This window comes from Acanthochromis polyacanthus, chromosome 16, assembly GCF_021347895.1.
Source record: "Acanthochromis polyacanthus isolate Apoly-LR-REF ecotype Palm Island chromosome 16, KAUST_Apoly_ChrSc, whole genome shotgun sequence".
Classification (NCBI taxonomy): Eukaryota; Metazoa; Chordata; class Actinopteri; family Pomacentridae; genus Acanthochromis; species Acanthochromis polyacanthus.
The window spans coordinates 33,270,550-33,291,243 of record NC_067128.1 but is presented as its reverse complement, the minus strand read 5'-3'; the positions used below and the strand labels follow the sequence as shown (position 1 = coordinate 33,291,243).

The 20,694-nt window shown below is 38.1% G+C and overlaps 3 protein-coding genes across 6 annotated transcripts in view; all 3 read left to right on the top strand.

Moving 5' to 3' along the window:
- The first annotated feature begins 973 nt into the window (after nt 1-973).
- LOC110958957 (adenosine 5'-monophosphoramidase HINT3-like) lies at nt 974-5,960 on the top strand. Its single transcript, XM_022205696.2, has 6 exons — nt 974-1,061; nt 1,210-1,341; nt 3,341-3,458; nt 3,743-3,812; nt 4,131-4,257; nt 5,084-5,960. The coding sequence occupies exons 2-6, from the start codon at nt 1,261-1,263 to the stop codon at nt 5,141-5,143; spliced, it is 456 nt and encodes a 151-aa protein (XP_022061388.2). The 5' UTR covers nt 974-1,061; nt 1,210-1,260; the 3' UTR covers nt 5,144-5,960.
- Nucleotides 5,961-6,855: 895 nt separating this feature from the next.
- Nucleotides 6,856-9,868, top strand: LOC110958958 (adenosine 5'-monophosphoramidase HINT3-like). Its single transcript, XM_051936772.1, has 5 exons — nt 6,856-6,999; nt 7,080-7,197; nt 7,621-7,684; nt 8,314-8,440; nt 9,243-9,868. The coding sequence occupies exons 1-5, from the start codon at nt 6,925-6,927 to the stop codon at nt 9,288-9,290; spliced, it is 432 nt and encodes a 143-aa protein (XP_051792732.1). The 5' UTR covers nt 6,856-6,924; the 3' UTR covers nt 9,291-9,868.
- A 7,879-nt stretch (nt 9,869-17,747) lies between these two features.
- Nucleotides 17,748-20,694, top strand: part of ppp1r13bb (protein phosphatase 1, regulatory subunit 13Bb) — a 39,716-nt gene continuing 36,769 nt past the window's right edge. For all 4 annotated transcript variants that reach the window (XM_022205680.2, XM_022205682.2, XM_051960727.1 and 1 more), the window contains exons 1-2: nt 17,748-18,143; nt 18,387-18,539. In XM_022205680.2, coding sequence (XP_022061372.1) covers nt 18,531-18,539 — 9 coding nt within the window. In that variant the 5' untranslated portion in view covers nt 17,748-18,143; nt 18,387-18,530. The remainder of the gene's footprint in view (nt 18,144-18,386; nt 18,540-20,694) is intronic.

The window sequence follows — 20,694 nt, the reverse complement described above, 5'->3', positions numbered from 1 at the left end:
GGAAAACCACCAAGCTTCAGCAGCAGTGGTCAAACCAAACTGGTGTCCAGCGTTCCACCCACACTGTACACATCTGACTTTCAGATGACGGCTTAAGTTCCTACAAGGCTGTCAAGAAGCTCCTGATCCATGAGAGACGGGTTAGCCTGGCGTCGCTGGGCCCAAACGCAAGAACTGGAAGAAGATTCTGTGGTCAGATGAGTCCAGTTTCCAGCTTTATCTTCCTCCTGCTAATGTGAGGCCACACAGAAGACCAGACGAAGCATTATGTCCAGGATTTACAGTACCTACTGTCAACATTCAAGACCTTTATTTATCACAAACACAGTTATACACAGTAGAATGCGCAGTGAAATGCATTGTGCACCTGTTCTAGACAAAAACAATAAGAATAAAAACACAATAAATAGATAGATATGCAAACAGTACATATACAAGGTGAAGTGTCATCAGTATAGTAGCCAGGACTTGCAGGTTGATTGTCCTGAGTCTATTTTTCAGGCTCAGCAGGTGGACAGTCTGTCCTGCGGGTTGGGGAGGGTGGTTCTGATGGTGCTGCTGCCCATCCAGGTGGTGATACTTCGAGCCAAAACACTCCCAATGGTGCAGGTGTAGAAGTTCCTGAGCATCTTGAGAGGGAGCTTAAAATCTTTTGAGTGTCTGAGGTGGTGGAGGATGCTGTGGAGCTTTCTTCACCAGGGTACCTACCGACCATGTTAAGAACTGACATAATGAAGCTGTCAATAATTTAGTTTTGCTAGTTTTTCTTCTTTGTATTTGTGTCTGTCTAATGAAGCCACACCTTTTAAACACCAAAAACACTTTTCCACTAATATTTCATGATCATATCTGAGATTGTGTAAGATTTTAAAGGTGTCCGTAAACTTTTTTCCACCACTGTATATGCCTGATACCGGTTTAATGAATCATCTATCTTCTTGTCTGGACTGAACGCTGACTTTAACTCCACCTCCTCTGCTTTCATGTAATGTCGTCAGAATTTCAATCCTCAGACCACATGCAGCGCTCAGGGTTTTTCTGCCTACTACGTCTTGAAACAGGTACAGAAAAAAGTTACTGAAATGAGTCACATTTCCCTTTTCACAGTTAAAGAGGTCAACTCTGCCGCTTTCACTTCCTGAGTGTCAGTTCGCTTGTTGTCGTCGGATTTTTTTTTAACCGAGAGAACATCTCTCTGCGCACAAATAGACGATCTTGGCTGCCTGACAGACGCATCTCGAACCAACAGCAGCAGGAGGAATGGCGACAAACTCAGGTAGAAACTGTATTTTCTGTTTGATAGCCAACGATCAGGATGAAGAGGCTGAAATCATGAAAGAGGTAAGACGCTTCTGAACACACATGAAGCTGATCGACTGTTTTTTAACGCTAAATTTGATAGATTGAAGTGTTTAAAAGTTCGAATCCCACTAAACAGATTATTTACGTATTAAAGTGAAAGCATTCAGGTTGCTGTCAACATTTCTGTTCTGGTTTTATTCTAGATTTCCACCACATTTTAATGTTAAGTTCCTTTACATTTTCTAGGATACAGAGTCTTGAGTAGCTTTATAAATAATAAATCATATCAGGTGTTAGGAAAGCGGTCAGATAACACAATGGGAAGACATCCCTGTCTCTTTAGGATGGTATAAACATTTACATTTTACAAAAAAGAAAACACAGTAGGGGTTGTTTTTGGTGCCTCAGGGCCACTGTGGATGTTAAATGAATGCGTGTTTAACCCTCCTGTTGTCTTCATTTACGGCACCAAAAAATATTGTTTGTCTGAAAAAAATCCAAAAAATTCTGAAAATCTTTTGGAAGACAATTCCAATAATTCCTTAAATGTTTCCCTTAAAAGTTTTTTTTATATCCCCCAAACTTGGCAAGAAAATTCTTGTAAATATTTTCAAAAAAATTGTAAAAATCTTCCCAAGAAAATTCTAAAAATATCTAAAATAATTACATATATATCAGTAAACTTCTAATATTTTCTTTAAGAACATTCACAAAAAATCAACCAAAATCCAGCGAAATTTGCTGGATTTTGGTTGATTTTTATGTGAATGTTCTTGAGAAACATTTTTAACATTGTTAACATTGTTTAACTTGGTTTTTTTTTATCTTTAGATCATGTTAAATGTTGGTTAAAAGGCTGTGTGTGACAGCCAAATACTACTGAGATGTGTTAAAATTATTATTGATAAGGGGCAGAAATTATAAGCTATAGCTTCTTTCTGCTCCTTTTCATTCATTTAACATATGCAGTGTTGTATTGTTTTTAATGAATGAAATAAATAAAAAGAAAGAAAGAACATTTCTTTTTTTCCACCAAAAAAGTTCAAAAATTTCCCAAAAATGCTGAAAATGTGGACATCAGAAGTTTCACTGTGAATATATATATATATATTTTTCCCACATTTTCAAACTATAAAGTGAGTCAATTTTGACTTGCAGGACGACACAAGGGTTACAGGAAGTAATGACGGAAATTCTCTGCCACAGTGGTGGTTACAGAATGATGACGACAAAGGTTTACTGACACCCAAATGGAAGATGAATGACAGAGAATGATGAGGATAAAGGAAGTAGGAGTGAGATTATAGAGATGAAGAATCAAGAATCTTTATTATCATTGTGTTTCCACACAGCGAAATTGCGATTGGTGACTCCCAGTTATAGGTAAAAAATAGAAAAAGGCACACCATATACAAATGAAATAAGAGATAAACAAAACTCTATGTGCCTTCCAGTACCTTTACTGTCATATTGTACAGTAAGCCATAAAAAGATTTAGTACGTTTCAATAAACAGGAGGTCAGGTATTATGAGAAAAAAAGATGTCCTACTTCTACATCCAGTCACATTTGGCATTTTGTTAGCCTTTCTTTCCTTTCTGGCCATTCTAACTTTCTTGTTTTATGTCATATATATACACTCACTGACCACTTTATTAGGTACACCTTGCTAGTAAAAGGTTGGACCTCCTTTTACCTTCAGAACTGCCTTAATTCTTGATGGCATTCTTTCAACAACATTCCTCACAGATTTTGCTCCATATTGACATGATAGCATCACACAGTTGCTGCAGATTTGTCGGCTGAACATCCATGATGATAATCTCCTGTTCCTCCACATCCCAAAGGTTCTATTGGATTGAGATCTGGTGACTGTGGAGGACATTGGAGTACAGAGAACTCATTGTCATGTTCAAGAAACCAGTCTGAGCTGATCTGATCTTTGTGACATGGAACATTATCCTGCTGGAAGTATCCATCAGGAGATGGTCCACTGTGAACCAGTTCTGTCTCTTCATCTCTGATATTTCCGCCTACAGAGTGACGAGCTGGTGTGTTTTAAAGACATCAACCCCGCTGCTCCTCATCACTACCTGGTTGTTCCCAAACGGCACATCCACTGCTGCTTCTCGTTGCACAGAGGACACATCAGCCTCGGTCAGTGAGAAAGTCTGCCTTTTACCGCTTCATCTGCTATGTTTTCAATGCTCACCTGGCTGATTTCTGCCAGAACAATAGGACAGTTTTTACTACTGATGCTTCCGTTACTGCAACTAGTAACTTCCCCTGAACTATTACTGAATATCAACCACTGCGTTAGGCTGCTTCCGCTTGGGATTTGATTGCTTGTTTTCTGCTGCTTGTGATCTATAAAAACTGCTCTTAATTTTATCTTATCCAATCTTTGCCAACTAATAATATGTTTGTTATGCGTTCAACAGTTAAAAGAATGGCCGAAATGGGGGAAGCTGTGCTGCGCGAACAAGGGATCACTGACATGAAGGTCGCAAGGTAGGTGGAGGTTGTGTGTCAGTTGTGTGTGTGTGTGTGTGTGTGTGTGTGTGTGTGTGTGTGTGTGTGTGTGTGTGTGTGTGTGTGTGTGTGTGTGTGTGTGTGTGTGTGTGTGTGTGTGTGTGTGTGTGAAAGTCTCACCCTGGCTTTACTGATTCTTTTGAGGACTACTGTTTGGGTAGCCGTCATAGCTGATGGATGGACAGATTTTATGAAAGCTGTGACACACTTTTGTCCTCAGAATTAGCAACCTTGTCATTTGCTGAAGTGTTTCCTGCCTAAAGCTGCACTTGGACCTGACGGTGTTTTCCTCCACAGGTTGGGGTTCCACATGCCTCCCTACATTTCAGTAGGACACCTCCACCTCCACGTCATCGCCCCCACCTGCCAAATCTCACCGTACATGGAGTATAAGTTCATTCCAGAGACAGTGGCTTTCATTACTGTGAGTTCTACAACATCCTTCTGCTCCCTTCCTTGCTTGTTATCTGATTATCTGATTTTCCTCATTATTCTCGTCCCAGGTCACTGCCATATTATCGCTGCAGTGATGAAGATAGTTGATCCTGTGTCGCTTTTGTTAGTTGCTGCCGATAAAACTATCAGACAAATGACTGAACATCGCGTGTACAGCTGAAACCAGAAACTTACATGGGCTGTATAAATGACATATAACCCGTTTTTCTCACTGTTTTGACATTAAATCAGACTACATTTTTACTGTTTTAGGTCAGTTAGGATTAACAAATTTTTCTGTATTTGCTAAAAGCCTGATTTTTTTGAGAATTTTTTATTACTTTCTTCAAAGTCAGAGGTTTCCATACACTAAGATTATATGCCTTCAAACTATTTGTGTCAGCCAAGATATCTGGAACACAGTTGTGGACCTCTACAAGTCTGGTTCATCCATGGGTACGATTTCTAGGTGCCTGAAGTTTCCACGTTCATCTGCTCAAACAATTAAACACGTATAAACACCATGGGAATGTCCAGCCGTCATACCGCTCAAGGAAGTAATAAAAAATTCTCTCTCTCATTATTGTGGCATTTATAAATAATTTGGGTAATCCTAACTGACCGAAAACAGGAAAATTTTAGTCTGATTTAAAGTCAGAACAGTGAGAAAAAAAGGCTCTTTTTATCCAGTGCATGTAAACTTCTGCTTTCAGCTGTAAATGTGAAGCAGATGCTGTAACTTCAACCTTTGTTTTCCACTGATTTTATGGTCTTCCTCTGCTCTGTTTGAAAAAAAAATGCTTTTCTCCTCTTAGGAAGAATCTCTGCGGAATTGGCTCTGGAATATAAACCATCAGAATCCCAGCATTATATAGGAAATTGCATGTCGTCCTAACCTGGACTTCAGGCTGTAGCAGAGGAGCAGCAGACTGAGCTTTACTGTGATGTTCAGAACTTCTGCCTCAACAATCAGAGAAAACCATCTGCGGAGGAAGATCTGTCCCTGTAAGGCTACAGCTAAACAGTAGTGCTCTATTTATAATGTATTTCTATTGTAATAGTGTGATTTTCATGTGTGTATATGTATTTTTATTTATATACACTACCAGTCAAAAGTTTGGACACACCTTCTCATTTAGTGCTTTTTATGTCTTTTGTTTTATTTTCTACATTTTAGATCAATACTGAAGATTAACACTTTTTTTGTTAACATAATTCCACAGTTATTTATTCTTTTATAGTTTTGATGTCTTCAGTATTAATCTACAATGTATTAAAAAATTTAATAAAAACCACTGAATGAGAATGTGTGTCCAAACTGTTGACTGGTAGTGTGTGTGCATAGATAAATGAAATAAATGATGCTGTTACGGTCAGACATATGCAGTGAAAGGTCAATGGACTGGTTCCATTCAACACCATAATGCTGCGAATAATCCCACTCTTTTTAAAAAAAAGTTATTTATACATTTGTATTTTTTTTATAGTCGTCTTTCTGTGACTGTCGGAGTAGTGAGGTGCAGGGCACAATGGAATACTGCTTCCATGTTTACAGTGATAGTTTCTGATAATTTATAATGTCAGAATGTGTAGCACGCCTTCAGAAATACTAACCCAAAGAAGTGATAGTATTTTATACGTGTTATATGTGTAATTTTGAATTTAAATAAAGTGTTTATTCACCTTCTTGTATGTATGCTGTCGTTCAAAAGTTTAGGGTCGCTTAGAAGTGTCCTTATTTATGAAATAAAAGCAGTTTATTTCAATGAGGATATCTGGTGTGAGTGAGAGAGAGATATTTGTGGGGTTTTTGCATTATTTATATGAAAAGAGGACTTTCTGTAGCAGTTTGACAATAAAAAATAAGCACAGCTCACTCTTTGCTGTGTTGTTTGCTTATGAATTTTTCTTTTTGAAAAAGAATATATTTTATTATTATGTAATATATACATATATATATATATATATATATATATATATATATATATATAGTTTTTGTGCTACAGCTTGTCTTAGTTGCTGAATCATTTATAAAAGTTCCATAAAAATATTAATAATTAATAATAAATATTTGCAAAACTATTCTAGATATGAGTGATTAGGAAAATATCACTAGTGGACTTCTACATATTGTTATTATTGTTATTATTGTTCTATCTGTGCTCAAAGATAGTACTTTACATAATCCATCCATTCTCTATACACCACTTTATCCTCAATGGCTTCATTTTTTTAAATTTTGTTTTTGTTAGAGAGTATTTGATCTACTATTCCAGTTAACAACAACAGTGAACATTTCATGCTTTTGTCTTTAATAGTTCCTGAGATATTGTGGTTTAAATATAACCTGAAATTTTAATGTGCAGAAAAAAAGTGCTAAAAGTGGATGGACAGGTAATTTGAATTTAATACCAAAAAATATGGAAAATATTTTATTTAAACAAATCACAGACACAATGTTAAACATTTATTGTTTATGATTTCTTTTTAAAAAAGGGGAAAAAAATATTCTAATCTGGCAGTGGACTCTAATCGATCTGCTCTGTGCTCGGCTGCTCGTCCTGCCCGTTCGCTGCGGACACGCCCAGACATTGTTATCGATCCTCAGATCACAACGTCATGATCTCAGTCCGTCAGAGGTGCTTTAAACTCGCTAATGGGGACTGAGGAGGAAGAATGTCCTTTCTGTCAGATAGTAAACCACCAGACGGACACAGAAATCCTGCTGAGCGTGAGTACAAACTGTTTCATCTCATTTAAATAAAGTTCAGCAGCGGGAACTTCCTGACTCTGTTGTTGTTTTCTGTCCAGGATGATCAGCTGATCTGCTTTCGGGACACCACACCTGGAGCCACACATCATTACCTTGTTATTCCCAGGAGGCACATCCCCAGCTGTAGAAACCTCCAGAAGGACCATGTGGCTTTAGGTGAGGAAACCCCGGAATTATACACATATTATATATATGTATGAATCTGGGCTATTTAAATGCTGACATACCTCATGTCAGAGTATGAGTCAGCAGTCTGAATAATAACAGGAGAATCTACCCATCCTAAGCAATCACAGTATTATACATGCACTAAGGTTCAAAAGTTTGGGGTCACTTATAAATGTCCTTAGTTATGAATGAAAAGCAGTTTTTTTTTCGATGAAGACAGCATAAAATGAATCAGAAATCCAGTCTAGACATAGTTAATGTGGTAAATAACTATTCTGGCTGGAAACAAATGATTTTTAATGGAATATCTACATAAGGGTACAGAGGAGCATTTCATTCATGAACACTGTTTACATAAAGATTTACTCTGTATAATTGCATTATGTTGATGACATCTGTTTTTTTTAATAGTGGAACAGATGGAGGAAATGGGGAGGAGTATACTGGAGAAGAACAAAGTCCTAGATGACATCAGGTAAATAATAATACATTCTGTCACATTACAATTCTACAGTTTCATGTAGCAGACGATTTTCTCCAATGCCACGTACATCTGAGAGTAGATACGACACAAGCAAGGATCTAGTCAGCAACCTGGATACGAGCCATAAAACAAGTTAACAAGTTAGAAAAGTTAATAGCAGCATTAATTCTTACTGTATAGTTACTACTACAATATTATGTCCTGGATTTGTAGTAGGATCACAATCATGTGGTCGTCAGCAGGCAGATGATGTAGTGTTCACTGGTTGTCATGGTTACAGTGACGCTGTACTGCTATCTCACAATGATATAGAAATCTTTAACAAATCTGTGGATCCAGACTATAAGCTGCATCACTGCCAAAATCTAATCACTTGGTCCTTGTGCCATTTCTGACCTTCCCTGAAAATTTCATCTACATTTGTTGGTCCGTTTTTAAATAATGTTGATAACACACAGACAGACCAATGACAATTTTCATTTAACCTGTTGCAGAATAACAACCAATCCACAACCAGAAATCTCATAAATCTCCTGTCTTCTGGACAGTTGCAGTCAGGTTTTCATAGTCTGTGAGCTGTTTTATTTATGAAAAAACTGCTTTAAACCCTCTCTGTGTAGGATGGGGTTCCATCTGCCTCCGTTCACATCTGTTCCCCACCTCCACCTCCACGTTCTGGCTCCGGCCAGTAAGATGGTGTTAAAGTCGCAGCTCCGCTATGGACCTCAGTCTCACTGGTTCATCTCGGTGAGCCATCAAAATCCTACTAGCCTTGTTTTAATGGTTCAATTAGTTTATCTTGTTATTGTGTCCATGCAGGGTCACATCTGAGCAGTTTTAACCCAGGAAGTGATTATTCTAATGGGAAAAAACTCTAAATATGGAACTCTGATATACACACACACAAAGTTTTAAAGTTACCTGAGAGGAACTTTATGTCTTTAATGTTCATTTAAAATAAAAAAATAAAGCAATTAAAATGCAAGTTTTACAAGGCAATAAGCTACAGAAACAAAACAGTTGGTTTAATATAGTGAATTTTGGGAAATTTATGTTTTCATTAGCTTGCTTTTAGTGTCAACATTTCAGTTTAAAGGTTCTTCTTTTTAAAATTAAAGACGAACAGAAAATCAAACAAGGTTTAACTCAAAATAGAGGATCATGTTATCATCCATCAAATAATTAATTATGATTGATATCTGGAAAATGATTGACTACAATTTTTTTGTCATTATTACAGTGATCTATATTTTTGTGTTTTTTTGTTGTCAGATTTTCACTGTTGGAGCCATAAGAATTCCTGATCATGTGATTTATGCAATATGTATAGAGGGTTTTTAAAAAGAACTCATAATCTTCTTAGTGAGATCGTTTTTATCTCTGTTTGTTGTGTGTTTTGTCTTCTCTGAGTGTTTTTTTTTCAGACAACCAGACAGTTACTGATGCCGGATCATGCACATTATTATCATTAGCATGGTGTCCGTGTTTCATTTTTTAATCTTACAGTTATCATCATGCCGTGTAACTTCCTTGTTTTGCTGTTTTGCAGGTGGACAAAGTGCTCTCCCAGCTGAGGATTCGTGGGAAGGTCAAATGAACACTTGTTGTCATTCCACCTCACAGAGTGCATTTTAAATCAGTTCTCCAGCGGATTCTACATGTCTTTGTTCATGTATGATGCTCTATGCAACCTGCTCATCAGTGGAAACTGGATATGTTGGACCTTTTAAAGAAGTGTACATAATTAGTTTATAGCATGCATTTTTAAGGGGGAAAGACGGTTGTACTTTGCACATTCAACTCTAAACCTCACAAAGAAGTCATTTTTGTTTCTGTGTTTGTGTTGATGAAGTAGATCAATCTAAACAACTGCATGTACTTTCACTATCTTTGTGTTTTAACTTGTGTGATGCACCAGGATACAGTATTTATTTATTTTTTATTAATGTAGTCATATTAGTAAAGCTCTAAATAATGGGATTATCTTTGACAAAGTCTTTGGAGTCACTTGACACTTTCTCTCTCTGTCACAAAATAAAGCCAGAAAAGCACTCAGAGAGCAGCACTCCTCCAAGGCTGCTCATTCCCCCGTGTCAGAAATGCAGCATTTGTTTATTTATTAGAATGTGGCCATTTATTATAGATGTACCCACAAAGTAAATGACCTTGCGTTGAGCACAGGCGTAGTTTTTGCTTCATATTGTCTCTCTACCTCAGTCATATTAATGAACAGATTTGAATGAGAAGGAAAGACTTCTGACTTCCAGGTTTCTTACTACAGAACAGCTTCACTGTTTCGACCACAAATCAACACTGTCCATCCATTCACTGCTTCAAGGACCTACAAACGTGACACACACCTGCTTACAGTCTATTATTTTATTATTTGAATCTGATAATCACACAATTTTCAAGTCTACTGTGAAATGTGAGACACTCTGTCCTCAGCAAAGTAAGGTCGTCATCTCACGTTCAGTTCAGATCAGTTCAGTAAATATACACTCACCAGCCACTTTATTAGGTACAACTTGCTAGTAAAGGGTTGGACCTCCTTTTGCCTTCAGAATGCCTTAATTCTTGGTGTCATACTTTCAACAAGGTGTTGGAAACATTCCTCAGAGATTTTGCTCCATATTGACATGATGGCATCACACAGTTGCTGCAGATTTGTCCATGATGCCAATCTCCTGTTCCACCACATCCCAAAGGTTCTATTGGATTGAGATCTGGTGACTGTGGAGGACATTGGAGTACAGAGAACTTATTGTCATGTTGTAGAAACCAGTCTGAGGTGGTCTGATCTTTGTGACATGGAGCATTATCCTGCTGGAAGTATCCATCAGAAGATGGTCTATTGTGGTCATAAAGGGATGGACATGGTTAGCAACAACACTCAGGTAGTCTGTGGAGATAAATACATAAATTAAATACTTTCCACCAATCCTGATCTCATCATTTATTTGGCTCTAATGCAGAACTTTACAATTCAGCGTAACGTCTAAAAGCTGTAGATTGTTCAGAAAGAAGTTTGAAGGTCTTTTCATATTTAGGTAGATAGAAAATCTTTAAAACTGTTTTTATTGTATTCAATCTCTCCACCTTCCTCAGTATACCAGCAAACATATCAGTGTCATCCGCTTTATACTCTCTCCTTGTTGCAGCATTCATGGTTTCACTGACTTCTCTCTCTCCTATTGTTTCTTGAGAAGGAACTGGACTCCAAAGATTCTCACATCTCTCCAAGCCATTCTCATCCATAAGGCTTAAGGCAAATAGAGAGATTATGTTTTTACTCCAGATTAACCATTTATCACCATCAAGGTCTATGAAAATATTAATGCAGAAACACAAGCATTCTTGAATACAAAGAATTGTCTCTCCCTCTGACACAACACCTTGGGCCAGGAACGTAAATTTGTGGGAACTCGATTCTAACAGAATTTCCTTATTGCCATTGTCAAACACTGGTGCAAGATGCCCTAAATTCAGACATCTTACACTGGAAAAAATGCCAGAAACAGATACTGACAGTCTGTATTGTTTTTTTGTTTGTTTGTTTTTTTGCAGTTTTCACTGACATGTTAATGAAGAAGTGTGACAGTAGATGGTCAATCTTGCTACGACTCTGTCTTCATTGGCTTCGGTTTAACCGGGTGCTTAATCAGAGTTTCAACACACTGCACTAGAACACTACAACCACGTTAACATATTTTCCTTCTTATCAATACACTCCATTTCATAGACAACAATTCTAATTAAAAACTACTTTAATTATCTTTCAGTATATTGTAATGCTTTGTTGATGATAAGCTGCAGTTCGGTTTAAAACATTCATCCAGTAACAGTGCCTCAGTGTTCCTAATAATGTCAGTTCTCTCTGTGAGCCACTTGATGTCAGTAGTAGCAGGCTAATGGAAGACCCATGAAATAAAGCGTCAGACTCACAACTTCTCTTTGTTTTTTTGAAAAATGATTAACCAGGAAACACCAAGACTTTGAACTCAACAAATTACACGTTTTTTTTGTAAAAGATTACTTCTGCATGAAAATTGTCCTTACATTTCACTTATTTCTGAATCTGGAAACCACCCCTGACCACCCACGGGCTGCAGGAATTTGCGTTTCCCCATTTCCCAGCTCTCCTTCACCTGGTCCAGCCTGCTGGCCACTTTCCAAACATGCAGTTTTTGGCAATTGTATCTGACTGGCCACAACAATTATCACAATGCTGCGGCATGTTTACATAGATGCACATATCTGAGGGATTGCAGTCTATAATTATGAATTATTATATTATTATTAGCAAATATTTTTCTTGAAAACTGCAGGAAAAAAATTTAATGCCACTGACAATCAAATTAAATGATTTTAATGACATTTAAGGAATTTATTTTTGCAAAATCAACTTAGTGACTATTAATGCTTTTTAATGCTCTGGAGAAATCCTGAGCAACCATCACTCCTGTGTTCTAATGCTACATTGTGTTAGCTAATGGTGTTGAAAGGCTCATTGAGGATTAGAAAACCCTTGTGCAGTTATGTTAGAACATGGATAAAAGTGTGAGTTTTCTTGGAAAACATAAGATTGTCTGAGTGACCCCAAACCTTTGAACAGTAGTGTATGTACTGCTGAGTTTGGTCTTTTCAAAGGGATAAAGGGACGAGACACCATGTTTGTGTGCATCAGAACAACAACTTGAGTCCTTGTTTCACACAGACATTTCCCATGTTTCACAAACTGAAAAAACAGACATTCATTCATTTCTCCATCAGCCTGTTTTCTTCTGCTTGACCCCCTTGGTCGAGCCACATTGGCAGGAGGCTAACTAGGGCATTCCAGACATCCCTCTGCCCAGCAACATTTCCTGTTCCTGCTTAGGGAACCCGAGGAGCCAGATTAGATATGTAAACTCTCCAGAGAGCTCTGAGTCAACTCTGGGGTCTCCTCCCAGTTGGACGTACCCAGAAAACCTATAAAGAAAAGTACTTAGAATGTATCTAGGTCATTCCAGAATTGGAGGACATTTTACGTTCCACTCATCAAATTTCAAATAATCATGTACAAAATACTAAAATATGCAGTTGCCATGTAAATGTTCTTGTCCTGAGACCAAATATAAAGAAAAGTAGGAGAAATGAATGTTTGAAGATCATCTTAAAAATACCGAGTAAGTCTGGAGTTCCCCCTAAAATGCTATTTTTCTCTTGTCTCACCCCCCTGATGACCAAATTGAATCTCAAATTAAACAGTTAAAATGAAATTTAAATCTCGTTTTTTGTCGTCTCTTGTAATTATGGGAGCATTTTTTAAATCAGCATAATATTTTATATTATTATTATGCAGGGAACACATGTCCCACAACAACCCTGTTAGCATAACCTTTTATCTGGTAGAAGAAGAAGAAAACAGTGAATCACATGAAATACTGGAATTAACATAATCAGTTTTCCAAAAGAATGGGTAGATAAAGCTATGTCCTCGCTTCTAGTTTTAATATTTTCATAACATTGTCAGCCTTGATTGAATGTCTCACTCTACCTCATATTATCAGGATAAGACCAATTGTTTTGACTTTTTTCTTGACTTTTTTCCATCAGTTACTCGTTCAGTCACAATCCAGAACTCATGACCAGAGGTGAGGGTTGGAACAAAGATAAACTTAAGTTCAGATCACTGTCCAGATCTGTCTGTCCATCTCACACTTCATTTTCCTCCCATGAACAAGATCCCGAGAAACTTAGTCCCTCAGTTTCCTTGGAGGTGCTGACTCACACCATGTCACTTCACCATTGGCAAATCACACTAGTGATACTAGAGGTCATGGGTAAATGAAGCCAACTGAACTACATCATCTGCATAAAACAGAAACTTGACAATGAGTTCCCCAAACGGCAAACCTCCACAATGTTTGACTTGTGCCGAGAATGCAAACACAGATCTCACTTTAGTTGGTTCATATGGTTCATAATGACTGTTCTAGCTGGAAAGGGCTGATTTTTAATGGAATATCTCCATAGGGGTACAGAGGAACATTTCCAGCAACCATCACTCCTGTGTTCTAATGCTACATTGTGTTAGCTAATGCTGTTGAAAGGCTCATTGATGATTAGAAAACCTTTGTGCAATTATGTTAGCACATGGATAAAAGTGTGAGTTTTCATGGAAAATGTGAAATTGTCTGGGTGACTCCAAACTTTTGAACGGAAGTGTGTATGATGGTAATGATGACATAATTGTCTGAACCCATGTTGTACCATGCACCATTTAATCTGAGAATTAACGGAGGAAGCCGGTTATGAGATATCTCAGGGTCTCGATAAAGAGGCTGGAGCTGATATGGAGGTCAGCCACCATTCAAAGAGGATCACCTCTCTTATCTTCGTTAAAGTCTCATTAAAGGCACTTCATTCTTCTAGAGTGTCACATCGTTTTGGTGATACAGACGATGCAGTGGTGCAGCTACTGACTGCTTCAGAAAAATACATTCATGTTATTCAACAAGGACAAAACGGCTCATCAAATGTCTTTGCTGCACTTTCATCTACTTTTATTAACACTCAGAAGCTCTAACATTAGGAGGTGCACAGTTCAAACTGTGTTCTGTAACACACAAACTTACCTCCAGCCCTTTCTTTCCATCCATTAGTTATTTTGTGTCAACCTTCCCAGGCTTTCCTCCAAACTGAGGCTTCTATAGGGGAATTATTCTTTATTTTCATTGAGAGGGGGGTCACATTTTAATTTACTGCCGTCTCTGTGAAAGCCTGTGTTAAATCATTTTCAATGTGGGTAAAAAAAGAAGAATATTTGACTTGCTTGGTGACTAACCGTCACCGCTTTCAGAAACCAGAAAATGATTACAAATGCACTATTTTTACATGTATTTGTATTTCACGGCTTGGTGTGCTGTCACTGTTCTATGACCCCGAAGTTTTAAAAAGCAAATATACTCATGAATAGATGCAATTTCCCCTCAAGGTTATAGTGAATAGTGCAGAAACAAGGGAAAAAGACTGGCATTGAAAGCTGGAAAATGTTGATACTCAGGTTCACGGCCAAAACGTTCTCTCCTGTGTTATGACTATTGATTATAATTTGTAGCTGAATCAGGCAACGGCAATGTATATAGTTATAGAAGAACAGAGAGCAGCTTAATTGTCACTGGAAAACTACAATTTTGGCATTAATTTTTCATGTATTTAACATTATATGTGCTTTGTAACACTTGACATGCTGCAGCTTCATATGTTGATAGTGTAGAGTACACAGAGATATACATACATACACTACCAGTCAAAGGTTTGGACACACCTTCTCATTCAATGTTTTTCCTTTAATTTTTGCTACTTTCTACATTGTAGATACAAACTGACGACATGAAAACTATGAAGCAAGAATTATGGAATTATGTAGCAAACAAACAACTGTGAAATAACAAAATGTATTTTAGATTCCTTAAAATAGCCACCCTCTTCTTTGATTACTGCTTTGCACACTCTTTCTCTGGATGAGCTTCATGAGGTAGAGGTAAAGCAAAGATGTGGGTACGTTGATGAATCTAAAATATAAAACATGTTTTGACTTATTTCACACTTTTTTGTTTACTACATAATTCCATATGCGTCCATTCATAGTTTTGGTGCCTTCACTGAGAACCTACAATGTAAATAGTCCTGAAAATAAAGAAAAGCCATTAAATGAGAAGGTGTGTATTGCCTATAATGTTCCGTATAGTTTTATATTGTCCCCATTACATGTCACTTGTAAGAAATGCAGAAAACTAAATAACTAAATCTGTTCAAAGCCTTCATGTCAGCACGAATTTGCTAAAATGAAGAAGAGAGCGCCCAAAACTATAACATCTGTCAGCAGCAGCACGTCAGAGTCTGGAAAACGCTGTCATACATCATTCAGAGAAAATGAAATCATCTCTGAGACCAAGTGTGTTTTCATCAAACTTTAATCTGAACCGACGCAACCGACAGCACAACTTGTTCACACGTTATCATCCTCTAGGACGTTAATGTTCTGCAACCTCTGCAGTCACACTTCTTCTAGTTAACAGGTGAGCTGAGTGGAAAAAATATGATGCAGGTGAGTTTGTACATGATGTGTTGTGCACCATCACTTTGACGATGAATGGTGGGACACAGGCTGAATATATATGATGGTCTACACTGTAAAAAATTGGTAATATAACTTTTTTGCATTTTTTAAGTACATAAAAAATTACAAAAATTATAAAAAAAATAAATAATATGTTTTTATTACTATTATATAGTAGAGGCAACATTGTTTTTAATAATCTGAATAATCTCCATTTTGAATAATGCTGTAGCATCTTGGCCTTAATATGTATTATTGTTGAGTAAAGCTGCACTTTATCATTTTTGTAAGGTTTTATTTCATCATAATATCCGATTGACTCAGGTAAATCCATACCTGTGTAGTTTTAAATGTGTGACTGACATGACTTCTTTTAAGTGAGCGTGATGTGCACAGCCATACTAACATTATGTCTTCTGTTTATGGGCAGGGATTTGTGCTGCTAGAAACTGGTTTTGAATTGCTCAAGCTGAGTGATTTTGATTTAAAACTGGATTTGAATCCCAGCTGCAGGTTCCAGGGTTCGCGTGGTGGACTTACCTTTAAAGCAACTTCTCTGGGTGAGTTTCTGAGCTCCATGAAAGTTGTCAGACCATTGTTGTTAAGATAGGCTTCATTACACACAACAATACAGTGTCTTAATTATGCAGGTACTGAGGTGCACCTTTTAGCATCTCTAATAGATGTGATGATGCCTTTGACCCCAATAGAATAGAATAGAATAGAATAGAATAGAATAGAATAGAATAGAATAGCCATTATTGTCATTGTACACAAAAATTGTATATTGAAAGTGTTGGGAGCATCTTCCCATAGCGCACTTAAAAATGTCAATATGCAATATGCAGGAAAAAATAATCGGAATAAACAGAAAGAACAATAAAAGTCCTCATGTGCATACACCCATGTTGCTCCATCCCATATTGTGCAGCAGTATCAGTCCACAGAGATTTCTAGATGCTTTAGAGCAGGGATGTCAAACATACAGCCTGCAGGCCAAAACCAGCCCACCACAGGGTCCATTCCGGCCCGCGGGACGACTTTGCAGAGGTGAAAATGAGTCCTTACCATGAAAATATTAAAAGACATTGAACCTTGGGCAATATAATGTGAGTCAGCAACTTCAGTACGACAGAACCCTTTAGCTGATGCAAATTTTATGTATTTTTATGTATAAATTTTACACATTCACAAGGCAGAGGATAACATGACCTTTCCTTAATAGTTCCCACTTTAGTTTGTGTGATGTAGGGTCAGGATTACTACAAAGATGTGAAATTGAAGTTGTAAAATGCTATATTGCTCAGTTCCAGATATGTGATACTAAAAGTTTTGTGTCTTTGTAGATCCACTGTGATCTGTAAGTCGTAATGTGTAAATGATAAACTGAGACATAATGTTGTTGAAATTGCACTTATTTTTCTTCAGAAAATTCACCTTGTTCATAGTGTTTTGTAAAAAAATAAATAAAGTTCATTAAATGTGAACATCTTCAGAATGTACATTTTTTTTGCACCGAAACAAATGGAAAATTTAGAGTTGTGGTTATTTATTGATTATTATGCTCTGATTTTACTGGTCATTTGAGATCAAATTACGCTAAATGTGGCACCTGAACTAAAATGACACCTAATTTAGAGAGAAATCTACAAATTCGGTTACTATTTCATGCTTTTTTTTTTCTTGGGTGCAAGACAACTCCAAGCGAAAGTGACCACGCAGCAGACTTGCTGTGGGCTGCAGATATACCATGCATCCATTATGTCCGATAATGGAGGCATTACAAAAAGTCTGCACATTTACTGTCGCCGCAACAATAAATAAACTCCTGCTTGATTCCTCAGAGTATGATTGTTCTTCTGAGCGGACATAACGCAGTTTCCAGCCTGTTTTGTGGCTATTATGGCCGCTGACGTCGGGATTCTTGACATCCTACGTCGCCGTGCTGCGGTGAAGACCCGCCCCTCCCGTCGTCAACAACTGGATTCCAGCTATTTGTATTTTCGTACACTAGCTCCGCTGCTAGCGATGATTCATTGCGTTCGCTAAATAAAACAAAAAACATACGACTCAGCTAACGTGAAACGTTTACTCGGTTTCGTTCGCTTGAAGCACATCTCCGTCGATAGCTTGCGCCGATGTGCGAGCTGAAGGACCGACGAGAGCGGAAAAATCGACTCGCCTGCCGTCCTTTAGCCGCCTGTGAAGCCAGCTAACGCCGCTAGCAGCTCCGTGGAGGTAGCGCTAGCTGGCTGGCTGACAGCTGCTTCGGCTAGCTGCGTGCCTCCAACAGTAACGTAGCTGAGATTTATTCGCCGAAACGATGACTTGTCTCTGACATTGGTGAGTACAACCACTGAAAATATGCTGTAATATTAGATAATAGCGTGTCATGTGTTGTTTTGACTCGTTGCGAGCTAACAGTTAGTAGCTTGTTTGTAGCAGCAGCTGCACGGAGCCACGCCTGGGCCATTTAAATTAATGTCTGCAGTGCTAACTTTGCTTGTTTTTTTTTTTCAGCGACCAAGCGCCAACTGGCTTACAGCGCTCAGTTATTTAGAGTAATTGTACTGTGTTGGTCCACAGAGAGGACTGAGGCCCGGTTGGTTGTCACATTGGAGTAATCAGAGCCCATAAACTAGCAAAGGTGGGTCTTGGTTGACTCTCCATTGAAGATAGGTGGGTCTGCTGGCCGATGCACGCTGGTTTTGATCTGCCAGAGCTGCCAAAATGATGCCGGTAAGTGCACAAAACTTCCACTGTCACACCCTGTTTATGCATTCATTGTGTTATCCTTCTCAAATGTTCATTAGATTGCTCCATGTTGCACCAAATCAAACCTGTGTGCAGAGTAGAAAGTGTCATGCTCTGTACTTGTGTCATTTTAAAGGGGTTGTTGTGACACATGTGGCTTCTGGTTGTTGGTAATGTAGGGTTTTTCATCAGATTACGATAGTTGGATTAGATAAATTAAACCTTTACTGATCCCGCAGCGGCAGTGCTACAGCAGCAACGACAGGAAAAACTGTGCAACAAAGAGCAGATTTTACCAAGTGATTTCAGCCAAAAATGAAAAACTCCCCTGTTTGTATGTTGTTATTATTATTATTATTATACATATGTTTATTGTAAAATGTAAATTTTCCCTGGTGTGGGGAGCAATAAAGGATTATCTTATCTTAACTTATTCATTTCAGCTCTTAATTAAAATGACCTCTGTTGTGCCAAATTAAACCTGTGTTCAAGGTGGAAATTGTCATACTCTGTACTTGAGTTATTTTAAAATGTACATGTAGACTCTGGTAGTTGGTATGTAGGGTTTCTCATTAGATTAAGATAGACAGATTAAATCTTTATTGATCCCACAGCAAGTAAATTTGCAGTGTTACAGCAGCAAAGATGGAGAAAAGAGTACACAAATGAGCAGACATTAGCAAGTGATTTCAGCCAAAAATGAAAAACTCGCCTGTTTTGTGCATTCATCATGTTATCTAATTCAAATGTTGATTAGAATTACTTATTTTTTGCAGCAAATCAAACCTGTGTTGGTGGAAATTGTCACGCTCTGTACTTTTACACTTTAAAGGGTGGTTGTTGGTATGTGGCGTTTTTCATTAACATTTAAGCCCAAAAATGTTAAAAGATCCAGGTGTGGATGAAGTACACGATTTACTTCTCTGACAATCCACATTACACACAAGTTCAAGCAGGACTGGTGTCTGTCTGTTTGCCTTTCACACGGCCGCTTAGCTAATCTGTAAGTGAGATTAGCTCCTAGCAAACAAACAAAAAGCTTCACTTTCTGTACTGTCTGTTGTGCAGTTCGGTGTCTTTGTGACCTGAGGACATAGCTGGAGGGCTTACATTTTTCAGGCAGCTTGTTAAAGTGACTAAAATGTTCACACCTTGAACTTTAATTGAGGTTTGTATACGTCTTTACGTATACCAGCACCGGGTGTGTAGTATGGAGTTTACTACTTTGTCAGAATAGGGCTGGTGAGCTTTATACCCCCTACTTCTTTAATGATAATGGTGTTAAAAAGTGCTGAAACAGAACAACTTTATATTTAAATCAGTAGATATGGTGGAAGCCATTCCGTGTTAAATTAAGAACATTGTTTTTCGCTGCTGATATTGTGTAAGATGCACAGAATAGAATACCTAAATGGCAACCCCATTGGAGTGGGGCTTTGTTGGGACCTCTTTTGTTATCTGCAGAGAATGCAGCTGTGGATTGTGGGAAAGGTGATTCAAGTCCTTGTGGCCTTCAGGGACGGGAACATGAACTTAGATACAGGATAAGTTTACAGCACATTCAGTAAGGTGTTGTCGTAAATGGAATGTGATTCAGTCTTGGCCTGCTGTCCTTCTAATTTTTTGTGTATTGGTTGAAAACACAGCGTCCCAGGAACATTTTACAGCTCCAAAACACAACACAGGAGAAGCTTGTGAGTTTCCAAGAGCACAAATTAACAGAGAACTAACTCCATATTTGCTGCCGTCGACGAGTTGTCAGGATTGGCTGCGACCGTAGCCTCTCTGGACAGTCGTGCCCCGTGGCACCAACAGTCTATCAGAGTCAAAGAGCCAGTTGAGCAGAGAGGCAGCAAGGCTCTTGGTTCTCGCGTGACTCCGGCAGCCAATGAGACTTTGGCAGATCTAGGTCTGTGTGGCTGCGTCGACTAATGCTCTGTTGTTAAGGGGAACTTCTGAGCTGAGTAGATTGTCAAGTGGCATTAATCTCACACAGTGGAACTGGGCAGAGCGTGACTTATAGGGAAAGTAAACATTGCATCTTATTGGCGCTTTCCCGTTTTTGTAGATGTTGCTGGTTTAAAATGACATCACCCAGGCCTCCACAGTTGGATTATACAGCAATAGATATGACTGTTTT